The 22,201-nt window shown below is 40.7% G+C and overlaps 1 protein-coding gene across 5 annotated transcripts in view; it reads right to left on the minus strand.

Annotated features, from left to right (window-relative positions):
* MAP3K20 (mitogen-activated protein kinase kinase kinase 20) overlaps positions 1-21,447 on the minus strand; it is a 206,603-nt gene extending 185,156 nt beyond the window's left edge. For 2 of the 5 annotated variants that reach the window (XM_064286991.1, XM_064286990.1), the window contains exons 1-2: positions 21,318-21,447; positions 7,241-7,433 (exon numbers count right to left, since the gene is read on the minus strand). In XM_064286991.1, the coding sequence (XP_064143061.1) occupies positions 7,241-7,399 (159 nt within the window). In that variant the 5' untranslated portion in view covers positions 7,400-7,433; positions 21,318-21,447. Of the gene's footprint in view, positions 1-7,240; positions 7,434-7,608; positions 15,775-21,317 lie in introns of those variants that run through there. The other 3 variants (XM_010602818.3, XM_064286993.1, XM_064286992.1) reach the window with 3 other exon arrangements.
* Positions 21,448-22,201: the final 754 nt, after the last annotated feature.

Genomic DNA, 22,201 nt, shown 5'->3' on the forward strand with positions numbered 1-22,201 from the left:
AAACAGTTCAGTTTAATCTCAGCTCATCTAGTTTACCACAATGATGCAATAATAGCTTCTTCTCTTACCTTACGATCACATCATTTTTTTCTATTGAAAAAAAATTTTTTTTACATAAGTAGGGCACTATATATAAATCTGCAAATAACGTAAAGCTAAGTTACCTCTGAGGTCCTGCAGCACTGCCACAGACAAGCAATGTAAAAGCCAACATTCAGAGGCACACACTGAAACTGGAAAATTAGTGATCTGTAACATAATTGTCAGAGCTATAAACTTTTTAATTGCATTTTTTCTGATTATATAAGTACATACGTAGGTCGCATGGTGTTCACATTTGTCAAAACGTAGTGATCTGTGCATTTTAATTATATATAAATTTTACCTCAAAAGAAAACAAAACTGTAAACACGTCCTGAACTCTAGTAATAATATGTACCCTGAAGCATTGAGGGGGAAGCGTCTTAACGCCTGCCGCTTTGAAATGCATCCAAATGGGCCCGTGGAGAAACAGAGGGATCAATAAGCGGATACATACGTGTTCAAGCAGGCATATATGTTAACGGCAGACCCGAGGTGGTGGGTTTATGGATGTTCACTATACAATTCTTTCACCTTTTCTTTATGCTTGAAAATTTTCATAATAAAATGTTACAAACAAGAAATATAAGATCATCATAGAAAAATATGGAAAACAAAAGAAACTGTAGTTGGTCCTCTGTATAAACGGGTTCTGCATCTGAGGATTCAACCAACCGCAGGTCGAAAATATTTGGGGAAAAAAAAAGTTCCAAAAAGCAAAATTTGAATTTGCTGCACAAGGAGTGCTACACTGAATCCAGACGAATGAAGTGCTGTCTAGGCGTCCCCTGCTGTAGCCTCCCACCCTTTCACAGATCCTCAGCCTCTCTCCAGCACTGGTTGTTTGAGCCTTGTTCCCCTCCCGTCTTGTCATCATTCCCTAAACAATACAGTACTGTGTAACAACTCTTTACATAGTATTTACATTGTATTAGGTATTATAAGTAATCTAGAGATGATTTAAAGAACGCAGAGGATGAATGTAAGCTATATGCAAATATTATGCCATTTTATATAAAGGACTTGAGCTTTTGAGGATTTTGGTATCCATGGGGGTCCTGGAACCAATCCCCTGTGGATACTGAGGGACGACTGCATAAGACAAATAAAAATACCATACAGACACCAAGCAGACACCTGGGATCATATTGTATGTAATATTTTGTAACTTGTTTTACCTACTTAGCAGTGTATTATAAGCATTTTCTTAGCTCTTTAAATATTCTTTCAAATGGAATAGAATTACGTTATCCTGATGCAGCATATTTTAAACAGTAATTTATTGTAGGGCACTTTGGTTGTTTCCAATTCTTTACAATTCTAAATTAGAATTTCCAATTCTAAGGTAAGCATTCTATGATATCAGTCTTCCTGCACATCTCCAAATATTTCCTTATGATAAAATTCTAGAAGTAAAATTGCTGGCTCAATAGAAGTAAATATTTTAAGACTTTTGATACATTCTGCCAAACTGTTCTCCAAAAAGGTTTACCAATTTACATTCCTAAAGCAGTATATCATAGATACTAGCTGTCCAGAGATATTATTTTAAATTTTAAAGTAAATACTTTCATAAATAAAATGTACATATAACCATCAATTCTGCTAAAAGAACAAAAGCTTTTTTTTAAAAAAAAAGAAAGTCTAAAATAAGCAATCCTAGTACCCATACCTTGGTTTTTAAGTTATCATATACCCCAGTATCAGGTTATCTTGAATCAGGGCTTCTTGAAGAAATGGCTGATTCCAGGAATTGGACAGGAAATAAACTCAGGATTCTATCCTTTGTGCCAGAAAGTAAGGAAATGTTTAAAAAAAAAAAATGATGAGGATATAGAAAAAAGACACTGGAGCCAGCCTGAAGGGGCTCTCACTTGCTAGATCAGGGACAATTTAAGTATAAAAATGAATAACAAGATTAATGCCTTATACCATCTTAAATTTTAAAAAGAACCCATAAGTCTATAATGAAACAAAAAAGGACGGAAGGAGGCAGGGAGGAAAGAAGGAAAACACATTTACGCTAGAATTCTTTGCTTTCCGCACGTAAACTGCCACAGCAATATTTGATTCAAACCAGGATCATCAACGGATGCTAAAAAAAATTGGTAACAGTTTGTTGGGGGAAGATATTCGCATCGTCTCGAAGTATCTCCAAACAGTTTAATTATTAGTTACAAATAGAAAATAGGTATTTTTACTATGGAGGAACTGGGCAGACCCTCCCTTAACCAAGAGTTCAAAATTTACAGCACCAATAACGGTACAAACAGACAGCATATGACTCCCACTACAACATATGGCATTCCTACTAAAACTGATACCTTAAAACAGGCATGAGGAAAAAAAATCAAACAAACCCCAAATGAGGGACATTCTACAAACAACTGCCCTGCGCTCTTCAAAAAATGCCGAAGTCATAAAAGGCAAGGAAAGACAGAGAAACTGTCCTACATTAAAGTAGGCTAAGGGGATACGTCATCCTGGATTGGATCCTGGGTTGGAAAAAAACTTCCATAAAAAAAATTCCTGGGATGACTGGCAAAATTTGACTATAGATTGAATAATAGATAATATTATCATATCAATGTTAAATTTCCTGAATTTGATAGTTGTACTGTGGTTGTACTCTCAGGAGAAACATGCTGAAGCATTTAGAAATAAAGAGACATAATAACATCTGCAAGTTACTCTTACAGTTCAGAAAAAAAAGTAAAAATATGTATGAATATATATAATTAAATAATATACAGGGACAGCAAATGTTACAAAATGTTAATAAGGAGCCTACCAGAAGGATATACAAGAGTTCATGGTACTAGCCTTGTAATTTTTCTCAAGGTTTAAATATTTTTTAAAAAATTAAAGTCTAAAGGAGCGTTGGTGGCACAATGGTTAAAGCACATGGCTGCTAACCAAAAGGTTGGTAGTTTGAACCCACCTAGCAACTCCACAGAAGAAAGATCTGGCAATCTGCTCCCACAAAGATTACAGCCTAGAAAACCTTATGGAGTAGTTCTACTCTGTCATCTGGTATTACTATGAGTTGAAAATTGACTCAATGGCACTTAACAAAAATAAATAAATAAATTCTAATGAGCTACTGAAATTTTAAGTAAATGCCGTTAAAAAAAAAAAAAAAAGTAATATATACTCACTAAACGTAAGAAAGAGCCCTGATGGCGCAGTGGTTAAGAGCTTGGCTGCTAACCAAAAGGTCGGCGGTTTGAATTCACCAGCCACTCCTTGGAAGCCCTATGGGGCAGTTCTATTCTGTCCTATAGGGTCGCTCTGAGTTGGAACTGACTTGATGGCAATGACTAAACACTGGAAAGCAATACATATTCATTATATTAGAGGTCTACAAATAAAACCAGAAGTAAAATACACCAAATAAAGTGAAAGTAAATAGTCATCTTCTATCCTCTCATAAGCATGTTAAAGAGTTTGGTACATATTTTCTCCACCTTTCTCTAAGTTCATAAAAAATATAAATCAGATACCAGGTCATTCTTGAAGAATCACAAGAAGTAAGCTACAAATATTTTATTAAATGTCCCATTGCTTTTAAGACTCACTGGTAAAAACGACCAAATGACAAGGGACTGATTGACTCTGTAGACTGGGGAAAAAAATCCAGAGTAAATTTTCCTTATCTTATCACTTAGAAAACACCTAGCCAACAAGCCAATACATTATTTCATAAAGTATGAGAATAATTTACACAAGAAATACATATTTTTTTTTCCAGTAACTCCTAACCAAATATTTTTACATCTCAAACCCATGTTGACTCAGTAAGCGTAGGGATGCTTTACCATAATTTACCATCTCTCTGTAGATGATATAGGGTCACTACGAGTTGGAATCGACTCAGCTGCCATGGTTTGGTTGGTTTTTTTTTTTTTTTCTGTAGGCACCTGGGTGGCACGACTGGTAAAGTGCTTGACTACTACCAAGAGGTTGGCAGTCCTAACCCACCCAGAGGTGACTTAGGAGAAAGACCTGGCAGTCTGCTTCCGAAATGTCACAGCACACATGGGATCACCACCCCAAGGGTGAAATTGAGTTTCTGTTTTTCCCACTCCCAAGTTTATGAGTTATACTCCTGTAGTTTACTGTAATCAACTCCAATTCTGATCTAAACATACTCAGGTTAAATACCTACACAAAACCAGGGGCTGGCAGTTCTTCTGATTCCTGCTTTCACCCTAGTTGCTTTCCTATGTCATTTTTATGGTTCTTTCAAAGACACTGTTATTGTTGGGTGCTGCTGAGTCAATTTTCAACTTATAGCGACCCCACATGACAGAGCAGAACTGCCCCATAGGGCTTTCTTGGCTGTAAACTTTATGGAAGCAGATTGCCAGGTCTGTCTTCTGCAGAGCACCTGAGTGGGTTCAAACCACCAACCTTTCAGTTGGCAGCTGAGTGCTTAACCACTGTGCACCAGGGCTCCTTCTCTCAGATAATACAAAAGGTATTATATGTAGGCGGAGATGCAGATGGGATAAATGGGCTGCAATGTATACTTTCCTACCAAAGTCTCTCTTGTGTCTCAAAATCTTTCCCACCTCCAACAATCATATAAGAACATGCTCGTTGCACTGAAGGTGCATGGCCAAATGCTTTAAAATATTAGCATACTTACATGCCATTTTGAATAGAAATTTGATGGAACTGGTTTATTTTCTATTCTTATCTGGTAAACGAGGATGAGGGCCTGACCTCTTGGATTCCACGTGCCCTTTCAGGGGAAACAATAAATTTTTCAGAGCTCTATTTCTCTCTAAAATGGGGGTAATAATGCTTGCCTATAAAGGACTTAAAGAGTTCACTAGATCAAAGAAGCTAGGTTCAGTTCAGAATAAGAAAAAATTTTTATTTGGCTACTATTCAAACTTTTTTCTTTTTTTTTTGATCAAGAAATGGGAGAGAAAACAAACCTTTCTACACAGTACCCTTCTGTTTTGTGTACACACTGGCTTTAAAAGTTCTCACTTCTTAAGGCTTTCTAAAACTATGGATACCCCGAGGGAGAGGTATCTTAGTCCTTCTGACCTGACTTCAACCACAAAACACAGCTGGTGATCACGCAGCACTGCTGGGAAGAAATGCCACAAAGTGCTACCATTTGGGTTTTCTTCTGTAATCAATTGTTATGGCTCACTGGCACCAGTTAATGAAAAAAATGAAATCACTCAGAGAGATTAAAGGATATTTATGGAAAAGTTCACTTTAAAAAGATACTGAATTAGATAGTAGATAAGAACTATTTTAGGTGAAGGGAAAGACAACACACAATACAAGAGAGGTCAGCACAACTGGGCTAAACCAAAATTAAAGAAGTTTCCTGAATAAACTGAATGGTTCGAAGGCCAGAGTAGCAGGGGCGGGGGTTTGGAGACCATGGTTTCAGGGGACATCTAAGTCAACTGGCTTAACAAAATAGAGCTATGGCTGCTAACCAAAGGGTCGGCAGTTCAAACCCACCAGGCGCTTCTTGGAAACTCTATGCGGCAGTTCTACTCTGTCCTATAGGGTTGCTATGAGTCGGAATCGACTCAACGGCACTGGGTTTGGGTATTAAGAAAACATTCTGCATCCCACTTTGGCGAGTGGCGTCTGGGGTCTTAAACGCTGGCAAGCAGCCATCTAAGATGCATCAACTGGTTTCAGCCCACCTGGACCAAAGGAGAATGAAGAACACCAAAGACACATGGTAATTACGAACCCAAGAGACAGAAAGGACCACATAAACCAGAGACTACATTAGCCTGAGACCAGAAGAACTAGATGGCCCCAGCTACAACTGATAAGTGTCCCGACAGGGAACACAACAGAGAAGCCCTGAGGGAGCAGGAGAGCAGTGGGATGCAGACCCCAAATTCTCATAAAAAGACCAGACTTAATGGCCTGGCTGAGACTACGATGACCCCGGAGGTCATGGTCCCCAGACCTTCTGTTAGCTCAAGACAGGAATCATTCCCAAAGCCAACTCTTAGGACAGGGATTGGACTGGAATATGGGATAGAAAATGATACTGGTTAAGAATGAGCTTCTTGAATCAAGTAGACACATGAGACTATGTTGGCATCTCCTGTCTGAAGGGGAGATGAGAGGGTAGAGGGGGTCAGAAGCTGGCCGAATGGACACCAAAAGAGAGAGTAGAGGGACGGAGTGTGCTGTCTCATTAGGGGGAGAGCAGTTAGGAGTATATAGCAAGGTGTTTATAAATTTTTGTATGAGAGTCCGACTTGATTTGTAAACTTTCACTTAAAGCTCAATAAAAATAAAAAAAATAAATAAAAGATATTGAAAAGAACAATAATTAACCAAAACAAGACATAAATAGAAATGACCAAAACAGGCTCCAGAGGGTAGCTATTAAAAGTTATCAGTGCCTCTGAGCCCTTGCAGGTCAGCTCTGCAATTAGTTTGATTCTCACAGGACCAAAATGAATGTGGGGACCATGTGTGTCATATTCCTGAGAAAGATGAAGGGTTTCAGGGTTTTAAGCTAGTCTAGGACTAGCACAAATCTCAAGCTCTGAAAGCCAAGGACCTTTTCTGATTTAAAAAGTAGGGCAGCTGTCTATCTAAAAAATCTAAAATTTAAAAAAAGTCTAGCACATTTAATTCTTTATTAAACAAAGCCCATCATGGTTGGCCTCAAGTAGAGGTAAAGTCCAGAAACTGGTATTGCTTTTTTCAGTAAAAAAAAAGTAGTGCTTCTTATCTTTTTCAAAGACAACTCCTGATGGACACTATTTCAAAGAGAAGAAAGGAAATGGACACTTTAGACATTACTCTCTACTGACCCCTCTTGGCTGACCTAGGGAAAACAAGAGCCTACAGCCTGGGAAGATCTGAAATCTCACCTCAGCCTCTAGGAGAGCTCAGAGAACATTCAGTCTTTCACACCATGGAAAGAAATCCTCTCAGTTCAGATGACCCCTAGTAAAACTCAACCCTAAGGCACACGCTGCAATAATTTCTATTTATGGGGTTCCCAGAATGGAAGTTGGGAAACGGCCCCATGGATCGGCCCCAAAGGCTGCGCTAAGTCTCTTGCAGCCCTGTGACCCTCTGACTCTAGGTTGGAAAAGCTTACGTAAGTGTTATCACGACCATTTCTGATGGCAGGAAAAGACCTTACCTCTTTCTCTATTTTCAACAGCTTCTTTACAGCCACCTCCTTGTCCTGTGATATCCATTTGGCTCGATAAACACTCCCAAAACTTCCTCCACCGCAGTTTTCAAAAAACTGCAAGTCATCAAATTTAATTTGCACAAAGGAGGTACCGAGAGACGACATCTCATAATGACAAAGTAGTATACTTCCACAAAATCTGTAGAGAGAAAGGAAAAGAGAAGTTGAATTACCAATATCATGTTAGAACGAATCCTTGGAATCCCACTTTCAATAATACATACAATGAATCTTCTGAAACTTCCAGAAAGAACCTTGCTGACTTAGGAGGAAGAAAAGCAAGACGATAAACAAATCAAAATGAAAACACTCACCCTGGCAGCCTGTGCAAAATTGAACAGCAACTTGTCCAGACCTTGAAACCCAGCTGTCCACAGAAAAATGGCTCAGATTTCCCCCCTGACAAAACCTATAGCGGCACTTCCTGCACATCCGGAGGAGCTCTGCGTAAAGGCTACTGTGTCACCAGGTCTCCTATCATGAAGCCCTGACAATCAGGAAGCGTGCTTTCAACAGCAAGCTTGCATAGCTCTTCTGGCATCTGAAGCATGCCATCTCTCCACGTTGCACTCACTTCACACAAAATACACATAACCTAAGCAACTGAACATCCTGGCACAAGGATGTGCAAACTGAACACACATCCAGTGTTTAGATTCCAAAAGCAAACTTTCAGCTTCACGATGACAGAAAAGCTGGCCAAGTGTTTTCCCAGAAGTGACGCTCTGGGCTATATACTGTAGCAGAACTTAATTAAAGAGTAGAAAATTTGCCCTTGATTAAAAACCCAATGTATTAAATCATCCAAAGAACACTGCCAAGAATGTTTTTAAAAAAAATATTATGCTTGTTTCCAGGGGAACTGATTACCCCTCCCAGAGATTACTGCAGTGATATTTTCCTTAGTCTAAGGAGTTTTACTATTCTCCAGGTAAATGGTCATTCTTTTAATACTCTGCGCTAAACCATAGGTTAGCAGGAAAAACCAACCAACAAGCAAAACAATGGGCTAAAGTCTTGCACCTACATAAAAATCTAAAAACTGGTGGATCAATAAATGTGTACACATATTCTCGCTAAAATTATTAGCCAAAGTTTTACAATGAGGGAGCAAAAAGACAAAACCCATACCGTAGAACAGTCTACAAAACTGGCCTCAGCTCTTCATAATTGTCATGTCATGAAAGACTTAAAAAAAAAAAAAGGACAGAGAAACTTCTAGCATAAAAGGAACTTAAACATGATGACTAAATGCAATGAGTGATGCCTAACTGGATTCCGGATTAAGAGAAAAAAAATTATTACGGTACTATTGAGATTTTAGGGCAATACTAATTATACATTATGTAACATTATTTTACCCATAGTAAATAACGGTGTTTTGGTTACGTAAGAGAATGTCCTTTTCTTGGGAAATATATACGGGAGCATTAAAGCATGATATCTACAATTTCTACAACTTTAAAATGGTTCAGTGTCCCTTCCAAAAAAAGGGTATTTGTGTAGAAAGAGAGAGAAAGCAAATGTGACAAAATACTAACAACTAATCTACGTGAAAGGTATATGAGTATTTTACTGTTCTTTCCAAACTTCTGTGAGTTTTGACTTTTCAAAATAAAAAAGGGGGCAGGGGCAGCTTCTATATATATAAATTGACATAATTCCTCCATAAACAACTCAAGGCTTTGGTGGGTGATATACACAGTCTGGAGCCCTGGTGGCACAGTGGTTAAGAGCTACAGCTGCTAACCAAAAGGATGGCAGTTCAAAATCCACCTGTCACTCCTTGGAAGCCCTATGGGGCAGTTCTACTCTGTCCTACAGGGTCGCTTTGAGTGGGAATCGACTTAACGGCAATGGGTCTGGTTTTTTGTTTTTTTGGTATATAGTCTGCTCAGAGATCTTAATGTGCAGCTGACCAGCAATTCCTTTTTAGGAACATCAGGTCACTGACGAATGCTGATTTCTTACGTGAAGTCTAACCAAACCCTGCTCTACTCTGGGGAGAAGGCAAGAGAGAGGAAGAGTTGTTTGTTTATACTCCAAAGTTTAGATAATTTAGATTGACAGTCTAAACAAAAGTATTGTGCTGTCGACTCCTTTAGTATTTTCTTCTGGCATTTACCTCCATATTTATAAATAATGTGCTTATATTGCTATTTCTTGGTTTTTTTCCAATTTAGATATTATGTATTAACTTCTTCCTATAGAAGATATGGCATCCTGGTGGTGCAGAAGTTAAGACCTTGGCTGCTAACCAAAAAAGATGGCAGTTTGAATCTGGGTATGGAAGGTAAGGATTTTTTTTTTCATAATCCTTGCAGCCTCCAACTATCTTGTAAATTTTGGGTAAATCAACATTCAAAGTTTGCAGAAGTCTGCAAAGTAAATGTTATTCCCAGTAGTGCCATGAGGGATTCAATGACTATATCTCCTTTCTTAGATAACTTTTTGTTTCTTCTAGAGTTATTAATTGCCCTGTTTTGTCTTTTGCTGTTTGCTCAATTTTTTATACACCTATCTCTTACCTGGGCAGCCCTGATGGCACAGTGGTTAAGCATTCAGCTGATAACCAAAAGGTCACCAGTTCGAACCCACCAATCACTCCTTGGAAACCCTATGGGGCAGTTCTACTCTGTCCTATAGGGTCACTATGAGTCGGAATCAACTCAACGACAATCGGTTTTTGGTATTACTTACTCAGAACCCTAGTGGCGCACTGGTTAAGAGCTTGGTTGCTAACCAAAAGGTTGGCGGTTCAAACCCACCAGGCAGGTCCACGGAAGAAAGATGTGGCAGTCTGTTTCTGTAAAGATTACAGCCTTAGAAGCCCTATGGGGCAGTTCTACTCTGTCCTTTAGAGTCGGAATTAACTCAACAGCAATAGATTTGGTTTTGGTATCACTTATTCACCTCATCAAACACCCCTAAGAAACGTAAAACTCTCAATTTGGCAAAAATATCAGGTCATTTTTTTCATTTCTATTTTTTCTTGCGGACATTTCCCTTGGACCCTTTATCCTGATTCAATCTAGAATGGTTGCTCTCTAGGCCTGACTTGTCCTGGGACTTCCCTTCACCATGGTCCTAAGAATCTACATCGCCTTTTTCCTCTACAGGACCCCATTTCTTGGATCTTCTGACTTCTCTTTTTAGGCTCTTGTTTTGGTAGCGTACATCCCCCCAGCAGCTACCTAAGAATGCACAGATGTAACCTCTTAGAGAATCTGAGTGTCCTAAAATGTCTTAATTGATAGCCCGGCTGGATATGCAATTCTAGGCAGGAATTATTTTCCTTATAACTTTGAAAGTAGTACTTCACAGCCTTCTAGTTTCTAATGTGGAAATTGAGCAGTCTGCTGCTACTCTAGTATTAACCCTTTTTATATTATTTTTGCTCTCTTTGAAAGCTTTTAGGATCATCTTTTCATTTCCAGAATCCTAATTGTGTTTACTAGTGACATGGTTGGGGTGAGTCTTTTTCAGTCACTGTAGCATACTTATTATCCTTTCAGACTGTAATGCATGTCCTTTAATGCTGGGAATTTTTCTTGTGTTTTTCTCCATCATTTACTTCATGTCTTCTCACTCCTCATACACACACAGAGCAACTTACACTTGCTAGTATAAGCCGTCTTCTCTCACATCTCCACACCTTTGCACAGGCTAGTGTCTGCATCGAATGCCTTTCTCTGCCCAGCACACTCCGGTCCCCAACCACCTCCTTTGAGCCTCATAAGCAGTTAAATGCTCCTCGCTCTGTGCCATGGCACCTTCTTTCTTTACCCATTCATTTACCCCACTTAATTCTCACCAGACCATAATTTCCTAAAGGTAAAACCCATTTCTATTTAAAACTGGATATCTTCAGCACTTAGCACACAGCTAGGCACACAAATATGTACCTTCTCTGTTCAAAAATATTTGTTGACGGAATGAATGAACGAATTCATAAACTAGTTTCCGGCTGTTCTTCCATTTTAAGTTTTGTAGCTGGAAGGATTTCAACCGGATTAAGTAAAACCTGCGACCTGTTGTTTTTATAAGTGCCTTGAGAGGGTTCTGAAGCAAAATCTGATTTGGAAAATGCTGCTTCTTAGGAGACTGAGGAGAGTATGTTTGGGGCTTCCAGGACCGGGCCCCTCTGAGTTTAAGCCATATTTCAAACCTCCTGATAGACTGTGTTTCCACAAGGACTGAAATTCATATTGGACTGAATGCCTCAGCTCTGTTTACATGCAACGTAGCCCCTTAGTGTGCACCGGACAGAGAGAACTGAAAAGACAGGAGGAAGAAATCCTTTCCAAACCAAACCATAACACTGATTGAAAAAAAAGCACGGTGTGTGCAACCCTACACGGTACACAATCCTAAAGAAATCAACTTATCATGATTAATGCCAAAGTTGAGGTCAATATGAATCAATCTAACTCCTTCTGGTTCAGAGTAATCCCAAAGAATAGGATGAACTGAGGTAGGATCAGCCATATTTGAAAGTGGCTTAAGGGTGCCAGAGGAAGGCTGACCTCTGAGGAGCACGGTTCTACAGGATCTTCACCCCCTGACATGAAGCAACTAGTCATGTTCTTCTTAGAATTACTCTTACTCACTTTGCGATACATCCTGCCATTTAGGAACTGGCTACGTATGAATGGAACTATGCAATTACTTGAATGTGTTGTAAGATCATAAAAAATTATGTCTCATCTGATTACTGAAGTGACTAACAATCTAGGGTGTGTGAGTATAGGTTTTAACTCCAGCAAGCTTGGCAAAGCATCACGGTCTTAGCTGAAAAACATGAGTGAGAGTATCATTCCTAAATATATGAATATTAGACCACATATATATGTACCCTTGAGCTTTCTCTCCTTTAAAATTTAAAATCATTATTCTAAGACATTCAACTTATGGCCAGAAAAACAGGATTTCTGAGTTGCTAGTTAACCATACTTAGAGCATCTTGGGGAAAACTGCTACCTGATCAAATTTTGTTCTAACTTTCAGATATGTTCTCCAGTTAATATACCAGAATTGAGTAATAAGAGTCCTCTATATAAATTTATTTATAGAGTACACTCAATCAAATGATGTTTTCATCTCATCATGTTAAAAAAAAATTACTTTTACACAAGAAAGGTAATTTTTCTCCATGCAAAAATTCTCAGTCCTAATTTTACAGCATCCTAACTTTATGCTTCATAAATTCTCAAAACTATTTTAAATGTTAAAGTTTACCATACAACACTATAGGGTAGATTAGAGCAAGTGTATCACAGGGAGAAAAAAAAGCATAATAGGGTATCACATCTTTCAGAATGTTGAAAATCACTAATTTGGCAGTTGAATCCAATTATTTGAGTGTCTGAATAGTAAGACAAATTTTCTTTAAATTTTTAAAAATTAACTTATAGTAAGGAAAATAAAGGATTTATTTTCTCTAGATCATCTATTTTGCCTCTTGATTTTTTCAGATCAGTGTTGACTTCAAATAAGTCATTTTTCTTTCCCTCCTCTACTTTTGCCCTGAATTAAAAACAAAATAAAAAAGAACCCCCTAAAACTCTAGCATACAAAAAGAAAGGTCTCAGAATTAGATAGACATGACTTTGAACTCTGTCTCCATCTCTCAGTAACACTGAACCCTTCACCTTTTGCTCTCTGACCCTCAGTTTCTTCATCTGAAAATGGATATAGCAGCAGTTATTTTGCACAGCTCTTGTCAGGATAAGAGCTGACAGGAAAAGTACTTATCATACAGAGCCTGGCACACATGAAACACTCAATAAATAGCTATAGTGAGAGAAGATAATCAAACTCCATGTAGACTAGTTTTGTCATATTTGAAGACATTATCCAACCGCTGGGGGAGGAATTAAAAAAAAAAAAAACTTTTGTTTTCTTAACTTCACATAAATCAATATAGAAGTCAGAAGTCTGTAGGACTTGGTCCAATTCTCCTCTTTCATTTCTCCCTCCCCTTTGTTTTTTCAGCAGTGGAACTCAGACTTTTGCTCTTCCTACCTTTGTTCAAGGTCCAGTTTCAGAGTCTAGCGTCGTTTATTGACCGATACCAGATATTCAACATGTTTAGACGCCATCTCTTGGTTTCCATGTTTCATCAAAAAGATTTCCACTAATAAGATTATCATGATCAAAAGACTATAGCATCTCCAAACCCCATACACAGAAAAGTCTAAACCCCTACTATTCTGTTACCAAATGTCTTAAAATTGATAGCCCAGAAGCTATCAGGTTTGCATGGTATTATTTGGATTCTTTAATAGATCTAACTTTCAGATAACAGATATTTCAACACAGCAGCAGCATGGTTGAGGAGAAAGACCCTAGTCAGAGAAATCTGGTAGCAAATTCCAAACTCTATCGTTTGCTAGCTGTTTGACTTTGGTCATGGTACTCGGCCTCTATGACCTGTTTCCTCACTGGCAATGATACCTATTCTGCATTGTTGGAAAGTGGGAGGTATTGTGGAAAGTGTGTTGCCTAGTGTTCAGCACACAGTACACACTCAATAAATAGAAACTGTTGTTGTCTAATTATTTTAATGGAGTCCATGGGTGATACAAATGGTTAATGCTCTCCACTATCGACCAAAAGGTTGAAGGTTCAGGTCCACTCAGAGGCACTTCAGAAGAAAGGCATGGGGATCTACTCCCAAAAAATCAGCCACTGAAAACCCTACAGAGCACAGTTCTACTCTGACACATTGGAGGTTGCCTTGAGTCAGAATCAACTCGACAGCAACTGGTTAACTGGTAAATTATTACAGTAAGTCCTGACATCATATTTAGCCATCCGCTCTCCAGTCCTTAGTCAGTATGCTTTCCTCAACAGCTTTCCTCTCCCCATTTTCAGAATTGCTTCATTAGTTTTGCAGATCTATTATTAAAGATAAATGTACTACTCATCTCTAAATTCTTTTCATCTGTGTTTCTTTGTGTATGTTTTCATAATTTTCACTCTCTGTTTATTGGTTATGTTTTTTTTTTCTTAGTTTTGGTAATTTTTGCCTCACCAGTAAGTGTTTTTTATTTCTTTTTCTTTTAAACACTTTTTCATAAAAAGAATATTTAAATGGTTAAAACAGTGCTGCCTGCACGTTTTAGCTTCCAGGGTTTCTAGGTCTATTTATTCAAATACAGCACTCACTTTGGTGGTTGTTGTCTTCTTTCCAGGTTTTACTACTGCATGACAAACAGGCAGCTACCTAAAGACACTGCAACCACGCACACACACCCACTGCCATTGAGTCCATTCCAACTCATAGCAACCCTATAGGACAGAGTAGAACTGCCCCATAGAGTTTCCAAGGAGCGCCTGGCAGATTCTGCTTCATTAAATAACTGGATATCATATTTTTTTTAAGTTAAATCTATTTTATAAAAAGATTCATAACTTTACCAGAAAATAAGACTTCGGGCTTTTTTTTCTGGATTTTTCTATCTTTTAAGTTTGTATGGACCTATAATTTCTGAACTCATATCCGTCCTCTTTTTCTATCCCTGATTTACAATTTCTTCTATTCTTACTTCACAAAAGTAAATAGTTAAGTTTATTTTTGATGCAATATAGGAAGGAAAACTAATTTGCCTTTTTTTTTTTATCATGATCTGGACACACATAAACACACACAAACACCTTCTAGAGAAAAGCCCTCAGCCCCTAACTAATTTTTTTTTGCCAACCTTGCTGCTCTAATATTTATTTACGCTACTATTATTTCAGCCTCCTTAACATAGGTCAGTGAATAAACTAATAAAAATGTGCTTTATCATCATGTGTATTACAGCAATACCACTTGGATCATGGTTCTACAATTTTTTTTTTTGTAAGATTCTTGCCTTCAAAAAATGGGGAAAGTTCTGGCTTGGTGCATTTGTCCATAATACCAGGGTCTAAGATTCAAAGATTTCTATTCCTGAACAGGACTGTTGCCCTATTGTTTATGTTTGTTTGTTTTTAATCACTAAAAATGATAAGAGCTGACTAGGTGTTATGGAGTGAATTGTGTCCCCCCAAAATATGTGTTGTAAATCATAATCTCTATGCCTATGGTTATAAACCCATTCGGGAATGGGCTGTCTTTGTTATGTTAATAAGACAGGATTAGTGCATGGTGTGTCTTGAGTCAATCTCTTCTGAGATATAAAAGAGATTAAACAAGCAAGCAAGCAAGCAGAGAGGGGGGAAGATTGATGTCAAGTCAAGCCACATGGAAATCTCCAAGGAACCAGGAAACAGAAGCTGAAGAGACAAGGACCTTCCACAAAGGTGACAGGGAGAGGAAGCCTTCCCCTGGAATTTGGACTTCTAGCCTCCTATACTGTGCAGAAATAAATTTCTGTTTGTTAAAGCCATCCACTTGTGGTACTTCTGCTACAGCAGCCCTAGATACCTGAGACACTAGGCACGAGAACAGAACTAACTACTGCTGTGTCTCCTACAGATAATTCCTGCCTTTCTCCAACACCACCACCAGGCAAGAGTTGATCCTGTAAAGAACAGGTTGGGCACAATGAGTAAGGCTCTTCATGCTGGACAGCTGAGAGAAGCAAATTTTAAGTTAAAAACAGAATAGCTAGTCTCCTTTTTTTTTTTTTTTTTTCTTTTTCCTATTTCTGTGCTTTACATACAGGTAATATAACTCTCCAGTCACAGTAAAGGTTAAAATAAAAACGAACTAGTTAATAAACTAAGGACTGCCACAAGGATGAACAAATCTGTTTTGGAAGAAGTAAAGCCAGAACGTTTCTTAGAAGGAAGGATGGACAGGCTATATCTCATGTACTTTGGACATGTTATTAAGAGGGACCAGTCCCTTAGGAAGGACGTCGTGCCTGGTAAAGCAGAGGGTCAGCGAAAGAAAGGAAGACCGTCAATGTGATGGTCTGACACAGCGGCTTCGACAACGGGCTCGAGCATAACAACGATTGTGAGGAAGGAGCAGGGCCAGGAGTGTTTCGTCCTGTTGTACATAGGGTCCCCATGAGTGGGAACTGACTTGACGGCACCTAACAACAACAGGGAAACCCTGGTGGCGTAGTGGTTAAGTGCTGTGGCTGCTACCCAAAGGGTCGGCAGTTCAAATCCACCAGGCGCTCCTCGGAAACTCTATGGGGCAGTTCTACTTTGTCCTATAGGGTTGCTATGAGTCGGAATCGACTCGACAGCAGCGGGTTTGGTTTTGGGTAACAACAACAGTTAATTGAAGCATTCTTATTTGTACTTTAATACTTCAAATAATGAAAACAGACTTCCAGGACACACTTCTTTGTTGTTATCAGAAGTAAAATATAAGAGGGACAGAAATGTGGTGGGTAGTGGCACTTATGCCACAGAAATGCTGTCAGGAAATGTGTCTACGCGCACATAGAAGCCCAGAAAGAAAACGTGAAGTAGGTATAATCTATGTCGTGGTTCACTGCAGGGGTTCTAGTGTTTAATAACTGGAGGCATGTTATGCTGAACCACTAGAGACATGAAGGAACAGAATCAGATCCGAGTCTGAATAAAGCAGGAAATGCTGAAAGGGCAGTTTCTATGGGTTGGCTAGAAGAATAATTCACAGGTATATGGGGTGGGGAATCCCCGGGTGGGGCAAATGGTTAATGTGCTCTTGCCTGCTAACTGAAAGTTTGGAGATTCGAGTCCACCCAGAGGCACCTTGGAACAAAGGCCTGGCAATTCGCTTCAGAAAAACCAGCCACCGGAAACTCTATAGAGCACAGTTCTACTCTGACACATGTGAGGTTGCCATGAGTCAGAATCAACTTGACAGCAACTGGTTTACTGGTTATATGGGGAGGAAGACGGGAAGACGCAGCCGCTTGTAAGTAAACAAGGCTTATTTCAGTCAGCCAGTCTCCCACCCACCCCGAGGTCCTATGCTACTCAACTCTTGTTTCTAGCCCTGCCGAAACTGGCTGGGAAGGTGCGACACACTCCAGATTTCCATCCTACAACTCACTCTTCCCCTTCCACTCCCAAAACAAAGAGCTGTCTTCATCTTGAAAACCACAGTAGAACCACTGAAATAAAGTCTTTGGATCATGATCCGGATTACCTATTCTTTTCTCCGCAAAACGGAATTGCGTTACCTCTGCAGTGGGCTGGGTGGCAGAACTTACTGACGAAGTTCCATTCATCGGGACCAATCCTACGTTCCTCAAATGTGTGTATTCCCTCACCTGGAGCATAAAGCAATGCACAAAGGATGTATGAATAAACACATATCCTCCAGGATCAATTTTACTTTAAGATTTGGGGGAATAAATCTGTTTAATGTCTGTTTGTACTGGCTTAATCAATAAAGTAAAATAATAGTATAGAAGAGAATGCAAAATCCACAGGAATTTTTATGATAAAAAATGAGATTGCAAAGAGAGTTCTTGCTTGCAGTGGGGGTACCGATAGTCGTGTTTACAGATCCCCGAAGGAACACATTCATCCTTCCCCGCAGTAGAGTACTTTGGTAGAAAAGTTTAATAAGCAAATATTTGCTCCATGACCTTTAGATCTTGGGAGAACGTAGAAGAGAACAATTCTTTCCTTCGCATTTTGGTATTCCTATATTTTTTTTTTTATGTGGAAGACCAGACGTGAGTCCAGAAAGAAGGGCTTTGGGCCCTGAAGACAAGCTGTGCTCACAATCAGCTTTAAGAATCGTTCTAAGTAGTTTCGCCTATTCATACAACTTCTAAATTTTTCATATAGATATTTAAATCCATTAATTTTCAGATCCTCCCTCAAGAATATTACAAAGCTGTATATAAACATTGAGGTACACAGAACCAATTTAGAAATCCTTATAACTCAAAGCAGGAGAGTTTAACTATGAAAAGGTCCCACCTCCTACATACACACATATGTATGATATAGGGACAGGGCAGGCTACCAAGAGCAAGCCCCAGCTGGATATATCCTTCTCTGTGTAAACTGTGAGAAATGTGGAAAAGCAGCCTTCTCCACTACTCAGCTATGGTGGCTGAAGCTCCAGGCATTAGTTCAAGCATATCCATGTGATGTCTCATAGGTTTATCCTTATAAAGCAGCTATTACTGTCCCCAGTTCCTATCTGAGGAAACGAAGGATCAAGGGTGTGAAAGCTACATATGTACAAGCGGTACAACTGGGATTCAAACTCAGGTCTGACTCCAAGTCATAATCATTTTTTCCACCATGCGATATCAGTCTTTTTCCACTATATCTCATTCTGCCTCTTTCTTCTAATTTCCCTCCCTCCTCCACCACCACTTTAAGCAGACCTTTTCTTATTACAGTAATTGCTAGATTGCTTAGCATCCACCTAAGTTCAATGAGGCTTTAATTTCCTATTAGCAATTGTGATGCTGGGGTTAGGGTGTGAAATGTGCAGCTGCTTTGCTCCCACAGACTCTTCTACTGTGTAGGGACTATTTAACCACTTTTGGGGCATAATCGATGCTTCTGCTGTCCATAGCAGTGTTTCACACAAAAGCACCCATGTATCAATCAAACCAACCTAAGCGCTAGCATTATAGCTCTCTTCCCTTAACAGGTACAGTTTTCTGGCCACAGCTGGAACTCTGCTTATTTGTGTGCAGTGGGGCAGGGCTAATAGACACAAGACAATTAGCCTCATCTTCCCTGTAGTAAGAACAAAAGGTGCCTTAGCTCTTCCTATTACATTTAGATACACAAGGTACCCTCCCTGTCAATCTTTCCTGGGTGGAATAAAATGGAAAACAAATGATCCAGGTTGATTTTTATTTCCTACACCTCAGGATACAGATATTAAAAATCTTATTCCAAGCAACACTGTATCACCGTGCACACTTTTTTCTTGTTTGAAAAAAAAAAAAAGATTCTCTCCTTCTCTTCTCTGAATCTATCAATTTCCAGAATCAACTATCCATTTGCTCTTTCAACTCCACACTGATAGCTTCACTTTATGTCTGAACTCTTCAAGAAACGTCATTGTAATTTCTCAAGTGTCTTCTCTGATGAATGGATTATTCACTCCATGCCCCTCATGACTTCAGTTCACAGTTTTGTAGCCCTATCAAAGTCAGTTTCACTACTCATTCCAGATAAGCACTCAGCCAATGTATTGCCAATAACACTTACTCTTGTACTGACTTAAAATATACAGTGCAACTTGCCAAGTTTCTGTTTTTGGCAAGAAGGTCCCTTAGTTCCCAAGATCTTTGACCATCCATTTTTAGATCCAAATTCTTAATATTTGGATATTACTCTCTCTCTCTTTAATGTGACCTAAGTGTTCCCTAAAAGAATTAGAAAAAGAGATCAACCATCTATTTGCTTTCCTGGACAAGGAAAAAAAATGTCCTGGCCATTGCATTATGGTCACTTACCTGGAAATATAACTGCTAAAACTTTGGATTTAAACAATATTTTCCAGCTTATATATAAAAAAACAAAAAACTCCCAAAATAACCCCAAAAAGTTATAGTAGGAATCAGAGTGTTAAAGATTAAAATTAGCAGTACACACAGCTCCAAAAGACCATTTTTCTTTATCTGAATTCTCTTTCCAAACAAACTAAATTCACATTCATTTGCAATCTCCCAAGTCTCTCACTACTGTAGCAGGAATGCAAACAAAAGCTCTACAAATGGCTAAAACCATAATTTAAATGCCACTATCACATACGTTTTTTAAAATGAAAAAACAGCAAGAAATTTCACTGTAGAGATGGTCCCATTACAAAGACGTCATTAACTGGCCTTGACTCACTTGTCTAATCCTGTCTTAAAATATGTTGCAGGTCTAGATCCACTGAATCCTGGCTGTTCACTTTAGTTAATGTCAGGAAAGCCAGAAGGCTCTCCTACAACAGCTCTAGGGTGAATACAGAAGTCTACTTTAACAATATTAACTCAGATATCCTCAAATTAATTCTGTAATACGATTCTAACACACCAGTATTGCAAGCTGCTTACTGTTAATAACACTGGAATAGGCCACTAAACTGTGTTGATTTCATTATTGAAGAAACTAACACAAATAGTAATTAAGTCCCCCATAACAGTGCTTATGCCAGGTATCTAGCGCATCAGGAACATACATTTTCGGCAATCTAATAATACCAAAACAAACAAACAAACGAGTCGAAAAATCTAACAATAGCACCCCATTTTTCAAGAAATTCAATGTCATCTAACGAGCTTTAAAGTTTTTAGGATAGCTGTCACGAGCGAGCAGGCGTGGAGGCAGCCTCAGCGTTCGTCTCTGGGCCTGCGGCAGGTCTCAGCGTGCACGAAACCGGGGCCTCCAAGGGGTCAGTCAAGGGGATCCCCTCTGCTCTCGTGGAAGTCAAGTGGGGAAGTTCGAGTGTGCGGGCGATTGCGAGCTCCAGGTTGCTCAAGGACGCCTCAGGAAGGGCAGGGAGCCGTCACTGTCGGTGGGAAATACCACTCTGGGCCGAGTGCCCTAGAAAGCAGAAGTTAGGCGTCTCTGCTCGCATGCACAGACCTCTGATGGGAAATGGTCTGCATCCTGCCCTGATTTGGGAGGTCCGCGTTTCGCCCCTGCAAGCCGGCTGTCCGGCGCTACCCGCCCCGGGGTCCAGGGCTCGGCCGGCCGGGCCCCGTGTTCTGCGATGGGAAGCGAGGCCCGGGAGGAGGAGCGCCGCGAGCGAGGAGGCGTCCCACGACCGCGCTGCATGCCCAGGGCCGAGAAAGCCTGAGACGCTCGGGACTGCGTCCCGCTCTTCCGGCGCCAACTTCTCCGTCTGTCGGGCCCGAACTTCCCCGAGCTGCACTTGGTCGCGGAGCTGCGGAGGTCCAGCACTGAGCTCCGCGAAAGCCGGGAACGCTCACTCCCGCCGCTACCGCCTGGGCGGAGCCCGGCCCGGGAAGGGGTGCCCTGTGGGGCGCCCCTAGGCCCGCTGGACTCCGGCCTCCAACTGGGCCTCGGCCCCGAGACGATGGGGCAACTCGCGAGCGCGGCGGGCCTGCCTCCCTCCCTCCCTGGCCTCCGCGGCCTCCAGCCTGGCCCTTACCTGGCTCCCCGACCGGGCGCGAGCAGCAGCCGGGCGCGGAGGCCCCGCGCGCAGCGAGGACGGCGGCAGAGGGCCGGGAGGACGGCGGCCCGCGCAGCTTCCACGCTTCCGCCGAGTCAGGAGTTGAACATTCCGCCTCTCCGCCCGGCGCCAATGAGGAAGACAGTCACAGCAACAGCACCACCTACCTCCGACCGCGGAACCGCGAAACCGCGGAATCCCCCTGCCCTCGCCTGGCACGCCCGCCTACCCGGCAGCCGCTCACACACGCCAGCAAGCCGGGCGTGGGGAACGAACTCTGGCCTCCGGGGCCTTCATCACCGAGGCGTGCGATCCGCCCAGGAACCCACCGAGGACGTCTGCGCGCCCCCCGCGGGGCTGTTAGGGGACTTCCCTGTCCTCAAAGTGCACCTGCCCTGTAGTTGGGAGAACGGCGGAGGGGGGGGGGGAGGGGGGCGGAGTGACTTCTTCGCCCCTTTGTACCTTACCATCTTGTTGGTAGTAACACTACCAATTCCATCAAGGCAGTTCTCATCAACATTTACTGTGGCGATAGGCAGTAGGATACAAAGAGATAGGAGACTACTTACTGTCCTACAGAAGTTAAATTGGGAAGGGAATAGACATACAAAGATATTCCTGAGGAGATAGGGATGAAGGCTGCTTCGGTAGAACCAACAGTAGGTACCTTCTCGAATTTCGAGGAAGGGTCATGGTCTACTGCTCTGGTTGGTGGCTTTAACAGAGCAGAAATCAGATGAGGGAACTAGAATCCATTTCGGATGTGGGCAAAAGGTGGGAATGGGTATTGGGAAGAAAAATGACTGTTGATTGGGGGAGGATGGTTCTGTGGAGGAAAGTGTGAGCTGAGGTTGCAAAGGTAT

This window comes from Loxodonta africana, chromosome 6 (assembly GCF_030014295.1).
Source record: "Loxodonta africana isolate mLoxAfr1 chromosome 6, mLoxAfr1.hap2, whole genome shotgun sequence".
Taxonomy (NCBI): domain Eukaryota; kingdom Metazoa; phylum Chordata; class Mammalia; order Proboscidea; family Elephantidae; genus Loxodonta; species Loxodonta africana.